We start from the raw sequence: 14,014 nt of genomic DNA on the forward strand, positions 1-14,014 counted from the left end.
TTATAGCACTTGCTCCGTAAAGGATCCAAATAGACACATGATCCTAAGGGTAGCCATACACATTAGATGTATATCAGCTGAACCTAATCAAACATGTATGGGGATCTTCATACTCCTCCCCAATGGCAGATGTTGGGGAGAAAAAGGATCAGGCAGTTGGATTTCCACATACTCGATCCTTTTGTTCTCGGTGAGACAGGCTGCCGCCAAAAGTGTCTGCAGCAACCTAGTCCCCTCTCCCCATTAAACACATACGAATGCTCAACTGGGACGAGCATGCGTGTGTATGAGGGTGTTGGGTGAGATAACTGTAGGCTAAATAAGACGACTTCAGTGACAGCTATCTAATGGATGAGGCCGCCATTACTATATACTTTGTGGTAAATATTGATATAAAATTGATCTAATCTCACAGATTTTCACTCTTCCACATACTTGGCCAGAGTGTAAGCTCCACTGTGCTAGATAATAAAGCATGCAGGTAATTTTCCATGAGGCAAATTGTATTTGAAGGTGTGCCCTGAGCATGTCCGAGACACTACCCTTTCATTCTTGTAGAAGGATATACAGTTGCAATCAAAATGATTTAAAAGCAATAGCCAGTCTAAGTATTTGACATGTTTTATCTCAAGCATACCTGATGCAACTAATGAAGCCCTTTGATTAGTTGCATCAGGTGTGCTTGAGACAACACATGATTTGCAAATGTGTGATCTTGTGAGAGATTCTATTCAGGAGCTTGAATAATTCTGAGACTGCAGTAGCCATTAAAAGTGGCATTTTATATTGAATGTGGAGAAGCCATTTGTTATATTAGTTGTGTTTGAACTATTTAAATTGTTATTGCTTGATTTTCTTTTGTTGCTGCAAAAAGCTGAACGCTTGTAAATTTACAGATAAACCTAATTTGCAAAGGGTATTAGTGTAATATGTCTCCACCAGAAAAATGGGTGGAGACATGGGTTTTGCCGCTCTGAGTAAACATGCCCTCCTGAGCTCCTACTCCTGTTGTGTTCTCCAGCACTTCCTCCACCAGCAACAAAATAAGCTCCTGTAAGAGTCTTAGGCACTCCAGTAGCGGCTGTTCCTGCTCCTGGCCGGCCAGCCAGCCTCCTGGAAACCGATGCCGCTGCAGCTCCTGGCAGGGGAGCTGCTAAAAATGGCTCTGGCAGTCCCACTGCAGCCACTCCTGATTTTGGTCGGCTAGCTCCTGGAAGCTGCTTCGGCAGTCCCACTGCGGACGCTCCTGCTAGGGGGGCTCCAACAGTCACGCTGTGGTGGCTCCTGGACGGGAGCGCAGGCAAACACAGCTGTCAGCGGGGGATGGCATCGGCATACACAAGGTCGGCATGGAGGCGGACAGCATGTCTGGCATTGCTGGAGAACGCGTGTGCAGGCAGACACAGCTGTCAGTGAGAGCAGCACAGACAGCTGTCCGCGGGGTCAGGAGCAAAGTCCAGACAGTGTCAGGACAGCTGTCAAGTCAATGTTGTTGGCATCACTTGGCTATCCCCTGTTACTCAGGGTAGCCAACCCATGTCTCCACCCATACTTTCGGTGGAAACATATTACACTAATACCTTTTGCAATGGGGGTTGAATCATTTTGATTGCAACTGTAGAAGTCCTTGCAAATGGTTACCATAACTATACAAATTTAATATCTATGGTCAAGAACAATGTTTTAATTTCCACAAATAGAGTTAACAGGTATAAGTACATAGGGGCAGACCATGCAGCAACTGTGCTTCCAACACTGGTTTATGTAGCTTTAACGATTGGGTAGCAAGAACCTGTACAGGTGTTCCATCTCTGGAAGAAGTGCATTTGTGGCAAACGAGGAGTGGTAGGTTAGTGCAAGGGTTGTGGAAAGAAAGAGAAAAAACTTGGCCCTTCTGTTTGAGTAGCAAAATCTTGCACCATAATGGGCCCCTTAATTATATATACAGCAGTACCCCGACTATAACTTGACAATCAAGCTAGAAGCTACACAGGGACTTTGGGTGTGATAGATATCACCCTGCCTATATAACATCTAATTGAATGTGGCCACTTTGCGAGTTGCTGTGACCATGACCCAACAGTCACAAGACATCTAAACTTGCAGGTTTTTTTGCAACTGTCATGGCACGGCAACTAGTATTTCACAAGGTGACTACATTCACTTTCATCGTTTGCCATGAAAATAGTGCAACATTGTATTATTTGATGGTGCAACATGTGTCACGTGCAAAGTCATTGTGTAGCCCTAGCCTAATATGACCTGCATCGTACTAAGGGGATGCAGATATTTTAAGGGTGTGTTCACATCTAGCAGATTTGGGGTGGATTTTCCATAGTGGAAGAATCGGCACCAAAATCCTCATCAAAATCTGCACAATATGGTTGGGATTTTGACACATATCCACATATCTTTAACTGAAGGTGTAAAGTCATCTGCAGATGTGCATAAAAATTTGCATCACATGTTGTGAATTTTAATGTAATAATAATAATAATCTTTATTTGTATAGCGCCAACATATTCCGTAGCGCTTACATAGACGGGGAATACAGAAAGACAAAAGTACAAACATTACAGAACCACGGTTACATAGTAATCAGTTGATGGAACAATAGGGGTGAGGGTCCTGCTCCAACGAGCTTACATACTACAAGTAATGGGGTGATACAGAAGGTAAAGGGCTGGAGATGTGCACGGTATGGTGAGGTGGAGAGTGAGGGATTCTATACACACAGACAATGGTCAGATATTTGGCCGTGTGACGGCAGAATCGGTATGACTGCAGGGGGCGGATTATGACGGCTGGCAAGGATTGCAGTCAGTAGGTCAGGGAGCATGTTATCAGGCGGCGTACAATGTGGATTTTGGTGCTGATATTTCCACTGCAGAAAATCCGCACCAAGTCTATGTGTGAACGCACCCTTAATGTTGCTTAGGTATAAAGCTATGGCGACTTTGACCATGACAGGAGTCATTTAAACAAAGGCAGCATTCCTGAAAGTCAAGTCCGACCCTTTGTTACAAGTCTTTATAACAATGATTGGGAATTGAGCAAAGCCAGAAAACCATACACGGACAGCTGTTTGGTTTTTTTTTTGCAGAGGTATTGTTCCATCCTTCTTATTTGCATATATTTCCCAGAGGAGCTTGCTTGGCCCTATAAATTTCCTCACTCACCTCCTAGATTTCTTCTCACAAACCTTCTAGGTGCTCTCCCAAAGGAGAGAGGATTCCTTTTCCGACCCATGTCACAGGCCTCTCACTAGCCAAGCCATAAACCTACTGCACACTGATGGGGCAAAAATCCCGAAACAGCTGTCTGTGTATGGATTCTAGCTTTTGGTCAATTCCCAATAATTGTTCTAAAGACTTGTAGAAAGGGTCTGACATTTGCAGGAATGCTGCCATCCAATAGGTGGCGCTGCTGAGGTAATTTTCCATGTACCTTATTTGCATATATTTCCCAAAGGCTCTTGCATGGCCTTATAAGTCTCCCCACACACCTTCTAAGTGCTCTCCTCAAGGAGAGATGATACAATTCCTGATCTGCTTCATCATGAGACACACAAAGGTTAATTCATGAAAAAAAGAGCTAATAGTCCCGAGAAGATCACAGTGCATTTTATGACCTGTCAGGCTGTGGTATTCTTCATTTATAATGCAGTTTGTGTTAATTAAATTTTTTGTGTCTTGAGTCAGAAGCGGCTCTATTCACAGGCTTTCTCCATAATTTGTGCAAAACATTTCTCGCGGTTGGAAGAAGGTTGTGAAAATTGCTGCCTGATTTCATCCACAGGATGACATAATACTTAAAATCTTGTTAGTATGCAGCGTATAGTCTTGCAGCACGCGGTCTCAGTACGAAGTCATAAAGTAAGTTGTCTCAGTGATAACATACATGATGATCCAGTTACTGTTGGGAGCGTGGCGCCTTCTATGGGGCTCGGTAGTGTCCAGTTTTGCCCTTTTGCTTTACTTTCTAAAAGTAGACAAATCCATATCCTACCAAAAGTAACCGGACCCCTGAGCAAGAATCAAAAGTAGTATTTATTTCCATATGTTAATACTTCGTGCGGCTCCTTTGGCCCTAATGACATCAGATACTCTCTGTGGCATACTTTCTACTAACATAGTATGTTAGGCTGAAGGAAGACCATGTCCATCTAGTTCAGCCTGTTTGCACCCCTCTTGTTGAACCAGAGGAAGGAAAAAAAAATCCAATAAACATCTGATACACTTCAGCTGGTATTTCCCTCCATTCATCCTGCAAGCTTCTGTCAAGTTCTCTCAAGGACAATGGATGCTGTTCATATTTCCTGACATATTTCAGTTCATCCCATAGATGTTCAGTAGGCTTCAGGTTGGGACTCTATGTAGGTCAGTCCAATAGTGGAACATCTATATCCTCAAACCAATGTAAACAATAGGGATGAGCGAGTATACTCGCTAAAGCACTACTCGCTCGAGTAATGTGCTTTAGCCGAGTATCTCCCCGCTCGTCCCTGAAGATTCGGGGGCCGGCGCGGGGCGGGAGCTGCAGGGGAGAGTGGGGAGGAACGGAGGGGAGATCTCTCTGTCCCTCTCTCCCGCCCGCTCTCCCCTGCTCCCCGCCGCGACTCACCTGTCAGCTGCAGCGGCTCCCGAATCTTCAGGGACGAGCGGGGAGATACTCGGCTAAAGCACATTACTCGAGGAAGTAGTGCCTTAGTGAGTATACTCGCTCATCCCTAGTAAGCAACATTGGATTTGTGATAAGGCACTTTGTCTTGTTGGAAGTATTGCTGACCATTCCCTGAGTATTGCCACATTGCTGACAGCATGCTGTCTGTAATGTTAAGGTACACCTCCGTGTTCATGGTTCTTGCCACTACAACCAAGGCCAAATCACATAAAACAACTCCAGACCCTAATAGAACTTCTGCCGTACTTGACTGTTGGCACAACACACTTGGGCAAAAGGCATTCCCCAGGATCCTCCACATCCAGGTATGACTGAATGACTTGAAGATGGAGTAGTGTGATTCATCACTCCACAGAACGTTCTTCGATTACTCAAATGTACAATGACGACACTCCTTGCAGTACTGTAGATTGAGCGATGCATTGTGCCTTCATGATGTACTGCGTGTATAGCGCCATAATCCAGTAAGCCATCACAAACTATGTCTGACATCTCCAATTGTCTGCATCTTATGTATGAATTGGACATAGATCCAATGGTTAAGGACATGTGACACGTTAATAAGACATAATCTATTATACTGATATGGGGGTCCAAATACTTTTAGTAGGATAATATATTTCAAAGCCATACATCATTTGTTGTAAGGCATAGCCATTGTGTAGTGGCCCAGAATGGTACTGCAATTCAAGTGAATGTGAGAGAGCTGCAGTACCATACTAGGCCACTACACAATGTAAGGTGCTGTACTAGTTCTAGTGCACAGCGGCTGCTGCAAACAGCTGATCTTGATGACCTATCTTAAAGGGGTTGTCCCGCGGCAGCAAGTGGGGTTAAGCACTTCTGTATGGCCATATTAATGCACTTTGTAATGTACATCGTGCATTAAATATTGGCCATACAGAAGTTATACACTTACCCCCTCCGGTGTTGGCGTCCCCGTCTCCATGGTGCCGACCGAAGCCTTCTTCTCCCTCGATTAGACGCGCTTGCGCAGTCTTCTCTTCTGTTCTGTTGAATGGGGCCGCTCCGGCGTGCTTGCGCTGCACAGGTTTTCTGCGCATGCAGACCGGATGTGGATAATGATGTAGATCGTCATTATGAATGCAAGCACCAATGAAGTGATTGAAGCCACTAAATAACACTTCCCACAACATCCTCCTCTTCTTGAAGGACTCATCTATATTGAATGCAGATGTCAGACACGATCATGTGAAATAACTTGACTACTGCTGTCTTTTCACAGGTTGCCCCAAACCGTCTGCAGGCTCTGGCTGCTATTCCAACCAAACAGCATTTCATGGCTGCATGCAACTGATAACTGTGGACGGCCAACCGGTAGACTTCCATCGTATGCAGCTGGGGTGGCTTGGGAGGTTCTCAGAAGTCATGTTCAATGTCTGTGCAATTGCTGACAGGTAGTTATTTTATTTACAGTTTTTTAGGTTGGCCCCACAAGGTGTGGAATGGTACAGCCTCACCTGTATCACACCTTCGTTTTTGTTGTGGTTTAACTGTGATTACCATAGTAGCTTTAGAAAGCCACAATCGCAGTACAGGCGTGGCAAAAACCAAATGTATTTCCCATTGTGCTGCTTTGCGTAGAGTAAAGACACATTTACATAGGAGAGGCATATACTGTATATAAAATCAGGTGGAGCTCTTTTTGTGTTTGTGTCTTAATGTACATTACTGTATCTACATTGAAGTGAATGGGAGCTGTGCTTGCAATACCATAAATGGCCACTAAAAGCTGTACAGAGCTGTCTGCTTCCTATTGAGTGCACTGTGATAGTGATGTTAATCAGAGGAGGTCCCGAGAGGTGAACCACTGGTGATCAGCTAGATGACCTATCTTGAGGATAGGTCATCAATTATTTAGAGCTGGAAAACCCCTCTTGAGGGTGTGTTCACACATGTCAGATTTGGTGTGGATTTTGATGTGAATTTTGAAGCAGATTTCACACCTTCAGTTTAAGGGGTAAAGTTTGCAGCATATCAGCGACAAAATCAGCAGCAAAAAATATGCTGCGGATGTTGGTGCAGATCCATACAAAAATCTGCCACATGTAAACGCCCACCTAAAGATGACATTTATAGGGGTTCATGGGAAATTTACTGTGAAAAATTCTGCAAGAATTCCGCCTCTAAAATCTGCATCTTTTGGACGCGTTTTTTGCTGCGGATCTGCACACAGAATTTGCCTTTCAATGGGTAAAATTCATGTGCGGAATTTCGAGACAGATATCGCATTTCCCCATCAGGAAGTGACATGTCACTATATTTGACTTGTGCCCATTATAAAGGGTTGTGTTGAACCAATGCAATATATATTTAAAAAATCGGTGGAAAATTCACTTAAAAGGCTTGTTAGGTTGTAAACGATTTATGCCCTATCCTTAGGACAGATTAGCAAGAGTAGATCAGCAGGGGCCAAGACCCACACCAAACAGCTATTTGCCAAGGCCAACAAGCCTGTGCACTAAGCGGATTTTGGCAGGAAGCAGATAGCTTCATTCGTACTGCAGTGGTCACGCTTGGCATTGCAGGCCATTCATTCCAATGGGAACTTGGCCTGCAATGCCAAGTCTGGCCACTGAAGTGAAAACAGAGCTGTCTTCTTCTTGACAAAATCAGTTCAGTGCACAAGTGCACCAGCCTAGCAACCAGCTGTTTGGTAGGGGTCCTGGGCGACAGACCCTAGCTGCGCTGATCTACTATTAATTACCTGTCCTAAGGATAGGCCATCTATAGTTTACAACTGGACAACCCCTTACGAGCGTTTTATACACTCGTCTAAGTCCAAAGTGTCCTGGAGGGAAGTGCACTAAGCCCCACTCACTTGTAGAAAAGCGCAGAGCTGGGTGCAAATAGATCAAAAATGTGTGACTTTCTACTGTCCGAATCCTGGTGTAAGTAGTCTAGTAAATCTTCACCCCTCCCCCCCCCCCCCCCCCAACCCTAATGGGAGATTATTCATGAAGTAATTTTGTTAATTCTCACAATTTAAGGTGCAGACCAAATCTATGTGAACATGGGGGTCGCTGCTACCAATCCTGGGATGATTTCTTCTGCATCTGTGACATGACGGGCTACAAGGGAGAAACCTGCCATAAATGTGAGTACCCGCCATAGCTCCAAAGTCAGGAATCTAACCATAATTTTCAGGTTACCAGTATGTACTGCTTAGGATGTACACAGTAGCTTCTTATACTGGGTCACCTGTAAGAGAAATGAGAAAAGTTAACTTGGAGTAGTTAGTGAAACGACCCCAAAGACCCCATACTCCCCTCCAGATCCACTGGCCGATGTCCCGCATCCCTTGTCGGCGTGCATGCCGGCGACGGTGGGCGGGGAAGCATTTTCACGCTATCTTCCGTTGTGCTACAGTGGAAGACAGCGTGACGGACGGCTTCCATTGAATGCAATGGAAGCCATCCACGCGTACGCCCATGGTAAAATAGAGCATGCCGCTGGTGATTTAGGCTCAATAGAGCGTAATAGCTGCGGATTTCCACCGCATGATACGCGGCAAAAATACGCCTGTGGGAAATAGGCCTAATAGTAACTAAGAGATGGTAACTGAAGCTGGTGGAAATACCAGAGGATTGAGTCTATAAAGAGACTGTGAACATAGTGACTGTAGTGCATCCCACATGGTCAGTGGAGACAAGAGTAGGTTACAAGTACAGGCCATAGTATTCATATATAAAGGTGCAGTACTAGTATTACTACTAGCTGCCAAGATTCCAGAGTCCGTGGTTCCAATTGTTACAAACCGTATTAACAAAAGTATTCAAAGCTGCGTGCCAAGTTAGAGTGACTGTACTGCTGATTCAGCTGCCAAGTAAATACTGTTATTTACCGTAACTTGTGGTTGGTCTCTTAAATAGTCCTGCAACGTGGGAGTCACCCCCACATACCGATAAAAGCCAAACGGTATCAGTACATCGCTGCCAACAAAATCTGAATTAGTGTCCTATTGCTACATCTATTTCATTTACAGACAGGCTTCTTGTGTTGGAGATATTCGGTGAAGAATAATCTTCTGAAATGCCCTAAATACATGTCAGAAGATTATATAAATGGGGTTTTTCAGTTCATTCTACTACTAATTTCCAAAAATGAGGGTGGTCCGTACACTCCACAAACTGCTTGGTACGGCTTAGAGATTGAATCAACATTGTGCTAACAGGAACCTGTCCCAAGGTATGAGCAATAAACTAATGGTGCTCATACCGCAGGTTCCCTGGAGTGCGATGAGGTATTTCTTATAATTACCCGTTCCCCAATCCAAAGCTGTCACCCCTGGAAGTCATTGTGGATCGTGCAGCTGGACCGCTGGCTGCATGCGCAAAGCCCTAGAAGCACCATAACTTAGTTTATGGTGCTCCTAGTTAGTGATGAGTTCCCATTAACGATTTTCAGTAACGCAAGTCTCTGAATTGTGTTAAAGAGGTTTGAGCACTTCACAGTTTCGGAAATAGACAGTGGTCCAAGCTCATAGACTCCGCCATTTGGTTGCATTCATTTACCCTACCCAATTGGATCCTCTGGAATTTAAATGAACCGAACTTAAACCAGCATAAAGCTCTATTATGATTGAAATTTGGCTCACTTAAAGGAGTTGTCTCACAACAGGGTTTTATATTCATCCAGCACCTTCAGCTGGGATTTAGTTCGGAAGTGGGAAGCAGCAGTGGCCACGCATGAGCACCTCTGCTCCATTCATTTCAATGGGGCTGCGGGAGACTTGGCTATCTTTGATATTCCCATAGAAGTGAACAGAGCGAAAGTGCACATGGTCATCCTACACTTCGGGATCAGCTGTGGCTAGACTCACTGGATAAGACAGCTCCCTTGAATTTGGGGGTGTCCAGGTCTTACGGCTGTGATACAAGGTGCAATCAAGTTCTAAGGTCTCTGTTTTGCCAACTGGCAAACAACAAGTTCGGATACAGCTTTTAAAAAGGACAGGTGTGTTGATACAATAAACTTTATTAATACAAATGAATAAATGATAAAAATAAAACAAAGTTACATAAAAATAAGTGATATTGCGTAAATGTTTACAATGATTCTCTACAGGTAAAATACATATGGCAAGTGATAAAACATAAACACAAAGACTTACAAAGACATACTTAGAACATACAAACTGCATCCATTAATAAGTAGGAGCTTTCCTTAAACACTTCTGCCTGGAGTTCATCTTTTCACTGGAGAAGCCACAGTGCAGAGCAGACAGGTTTCATGGAGAGATTGTCTTCTCCCCCAGGTACAAGATGCTTCTGATCTATTACAATTTAGCTCCTGTTTTATACACTATAATTGCTTAGTCATATGCCATATGCTCCAAGCTTTGCAACCAAGATGTTATCAATCTGAGACCCCCTACCATCTGAAGTAGCTAGCTTCATTGATGAAAGTTTCAGAATCAACAAAACTCAATTCCCTAGACAATAATGATGGTATCACAGGATTAACAAGGCTCAACAGATTCATGGTGATGCAATGTATATGGACAGAGTTCAAACAAACCTATATGAACGGAATTGTAGTTAATACAATTAACATTGTTCTGGTAATTGTAGTTGATTCAATTAACGTTGTAACTGTAGTTAATACAATTAACATTGTTTTAGATAACTAAGCCTACATCAAACTGGTTTAAAGTCCACATGAGTGATCATAGCATTTCACATTTAAAATACAAAAAGGAGAATAAAAGAACAGAAATAGCCATTTATATAGGCTTGCATTACAATAAGATACAAAATGGAGGCCTACAAATAGCCAATTATATTTGCACCACAATTAATTTTTTTTCTAAAAAAAAACTGCTTGTGGAAGAAACATGAAAGTATTGTCTGTTTTCAACATCATCATCTTCCTCTTGGCGTAAAGGTTTTTCACAATGTCATTGCCATGATTGCATGGCCACTGTAAATGCTTCGTTAGGTGTCTGTTTTGTACACTGACAGTAACCTGGAATTTCTTTAGTGGTAGTGAGTCAGTGGGCTTCTTTTGTGCCGCCTGCCATTTGGTTTATGGATTGAAAAACAGCTTCCCCATCTCAACCATTCTGAAAACTGACAGAATGAAGGCAGCATTTATGCCATCATCACGTGTCAAGAGCGCACAGTTAATTGGTGGTCTTCCATAATCACTTGCTCCACTTGCTGCACTTGCGCAATCACATTGTTGAACCGGCCGATGTGTAGCCAAGGCTCTTTTGGTTCGTTCTCACATGATGTTGGGCCTTCTTAGAACTGTTGCACCCCGGAACACACATTTTCCATGTCCATAACTTCTTCACTGCATGTCTTACTCAACTGACGATGAATGTTGATGGGTATCAATCCATGCAGGTGAAGAAAACGGATGATTACACGCTGTTCTTGGAACATGAATGTTGTCATTTTGAGTATTGAAAAGGCTTCTAACTCCAGCGGCGGTCATGTGGGTTTTGTGCACTGGACGATGCGGTCATCTGTCTCACTCGTCCCCGAAGAATACCTGCGTCTCCCATGTTTCTATTTGCTGCTATTTCAAAATTTTAAAAAGTTAGGAGACCTTAGAACTTGAATGCACCTTACAGATAATAGTAATGTGGCCGCATTATCACTGTCTGAATGCAACCTAAGGCAAATAATGGCGCCATAACAACCTCCAGTGCACCACAGAGGTCCGTGGTTGGTGCTTGAACCGGCTATCAGTATATTTTATCTGTACATTTTCAATATCCATAAAAGGTGCTATTAGATCATTTTGGGAGCACTTGATTAGTATAACTTCTGCACTGATGATATAGGCAAACCGGAAAGAGAAAGTAGTCGTTTCTGTTACTTTAAATATTTTATACTTATTTTAATAAATAATCCATAAATGTTTGTTTTTAAGCTCTCTTCAAGGAAAACTGTGATGCCTACAGAATCAGTGGAAAATACTCCGGCAACTACACTGTGGACCCCGATGGCAGTGGCCCTTTAAAACCGTTTACAGTCTACTGTGATATATCTGGTAATTCAGATGGTTGTGATTACCCAAGTTCATTTGGCAAATTTTCTTTACAGTTTGCTGCCATTTTTCTAGTACTTGTTATAAAGTAACGGTAAGCTCTGTCGCTTCCACTGTCGGTTGTAACCCATAGTGTCCTTTTAGACGAACCGATTCTCTTTGAACGAGCGAGTGACGTCATTATTCATTCTCGTTCAGCCTGCTGAGAAAGGCAGACACATCACTGGCTCGTTCAAAAAAGAATGTGAAAGACTGAACGAGTGTAGATTAAACTGAATGATGAGTGAACGAGCCAACAATTATTTTTATGCCTGCCTAAAATAAGCGAACAATTCTCGTTCGTCCAGCTGTTGGCGCACATTTTGACCTAATGATTGCCATTCGATTTCGCTCTTTTGAATTATTTTTTGAACGATAATCGTTTCGTCTAGAAGCGGCCATAGATATAAGATAATTACTGCTGGGATTTGGTATTATACAGCGTAGAAGTGGCATCTCCATCAGTGCTTCTTCTAGATGTATTCTTCTTACCAAGGTCTGTAGGAAAAAATCTACTCCCAATTGTTCTAGGAATGGACAGTGATAGAAATTGTTCCAAATGAGTAAAATCATGAAAGGAGAGGAATGTAAAAACAGCACGAGGACCTAGACCCAGGGGTGGGATGTTGATTAACAATTAAGGAAATCCCTACAGAGTTGAGTTGGGGTGTAGATACACAGAGGGTCAATGGTATGGCAAAACCATATCATAAATCCGTGTGGCTTCCACCATGATTAGTGCGAAGGCAGAGTTGTGTAATAGCTGGTAGTGTACCTGTACAAAGACGTTGTGGTTGTTACATCTTATTAATGCTTTTCCTATCTTCTCAGAGGAAAGAGCATGGACCATTATACAACATGACCGGTATTATCGCACTAAAGTTCTCGGCTCTAATCCTGACCAGCCGTTTCTTGGGGAGGTACATTACTGGAACGCTTCTTGGGGAGAGGTGTCCTCGCTGGCTAATGGATCAGAATACTGTGAGCAAAGAATAGAATACTCTTGCTACCGATCCAGGCTGCTCAATACACCAAGTACGTAAGAACCATGTTATATTGGAAACATTTCTGTATTATAGACTGTTACGATTATTTTGATGGTATAGCAGTATTCAATGTCTTATCTTGAACACTTAAGCTTTTCAAGGATAGAAAACCCATTTACCCAATACCTACTTGGGAATTCTGAGTTAGGGGTTTTTCCACTGGATACATTTATCACCTAACTACAAGATAGCTGATAAATGTATGATCATTGAGGGTTTTACCACTGGGACCTTAAGGGATCATGAGAAGGATTCACCTGGAGTCATCCTAGTGCATGGAGTGCTTATGCGTATGGGTGACCACCGCTCTACTCACTTCTATGAGACTGATGGAGAAAGCCAAGCGCTCGGCTAGGTCTGTCAGTCCCATAGAAGTGAATGAAGCAGTGATCAGTACTACATTCACTAAGGTGATAGGGTCTGCCATGCTTGTGATGCTGAGGGACCCAGCGGTCAGACCCACAATGATCATACATTTATCATCAAACCTGTCTACAGGTGATAGATGTATTTAGTAGGAAAACCTTTTTAACTCAGAAGAAGATGGGCGCTGTTCATATTTCCTGACCTGATGTTAGAGTTTGTCCCAAAGATGTCTAGTAGGGTTCAAGTCAGGTTTTTGTGCAGCCAGTCCAACCGTGGAATATCCATATCCTCAAACCCATGTAAAACATAGTTAGAGTTGTGACAAGGTGCGTTATCTTGTTGAAAGTATGGCTGACCATTCCCAGAGTAATACCACATTGTTAGCAGCACATTATTGTCTTGAATGTCCAGGCACACCTCCATGTTTATGGTTCTTGTCTCCACATCCAATCGCCTGAGACCATGCCACGTAAAACATTCCCAGACCATAACAGAACCTCTGCCATATTTAACTGTTGGCAGAACACATTCAGGCAAAAGGCATTCCCGAAGGCATCCTCCACACCTGGGTACATCTGATTTAAAGATGGAGTAGTATGATTAGTCACTCCATAGAATGTTCTTTCATTGCTTAACTGTCCAACGACAACACTCCTTGCATAACTGTAGATGGCCGATGCATCTTCTTTGAAAAAACTTCCTAGGTATTTGCAGAATAAATAGAGGGAAATACCAGCTAAAGTGTATCAGACGTTAGTAGAAAGTAAGCGACGGAGAGTTTTTGATGTCATTCGAGCCAAATGAGGTCCACCAAGTGTTAACATATGTAAATAAATACTCCTTTTGATTTTTTCTCAGGT

General features: G+C 43.0%; 1 protein-coding gene across 1 annotated transcript in view; it reads left to right on the forward strand.

Annotated features, from left to right (window-relative positions):
• CNTNAP1 (contactin associated protein 1) overlaps nt 1-14,014 on the forward strand; it is a 102,421-nt gene that overhangs the window by 63,702 nt on the left and 24,705 nt on the right. The window contains exons 10-13 of the mRNA XM_066587989.1: nt 5,930-6,101; nt 7,695-7,801; nt 11,587-11,706; nt 12,574-12,777. Coding sequence (XP_066444086.1) covers nt 5,930-6,101; nt 7,695-7,801; nt 11,587-11,706; nt 12,574-12,777 — 603 coding nt within the window. The remainder of the gene's footprint in view (nt 1-5,929; nt 6,102-7,694; nt 7,802-11,586; nt 11,707-12,573; nt 12,778-14,014) is intronic.

The sequence above is a fragment of the Eleutherodactylus coqui genome, chromosome 13 (genome assembly GCF_035609145.1).
Source record: "Eleutherodactylus coqui strain aEleCoq1 chromosome 13, aEleCoq1.hap1, whole genome shotgun sequence".
In the NCBI taxonomy this organism is placed as follows: Eukaryota; Metazoa; Chordata; class Amphibia; order Anura; family Eleutherodactylidae; genus Eleutherodactylus; species Eleutherodactylus coqui.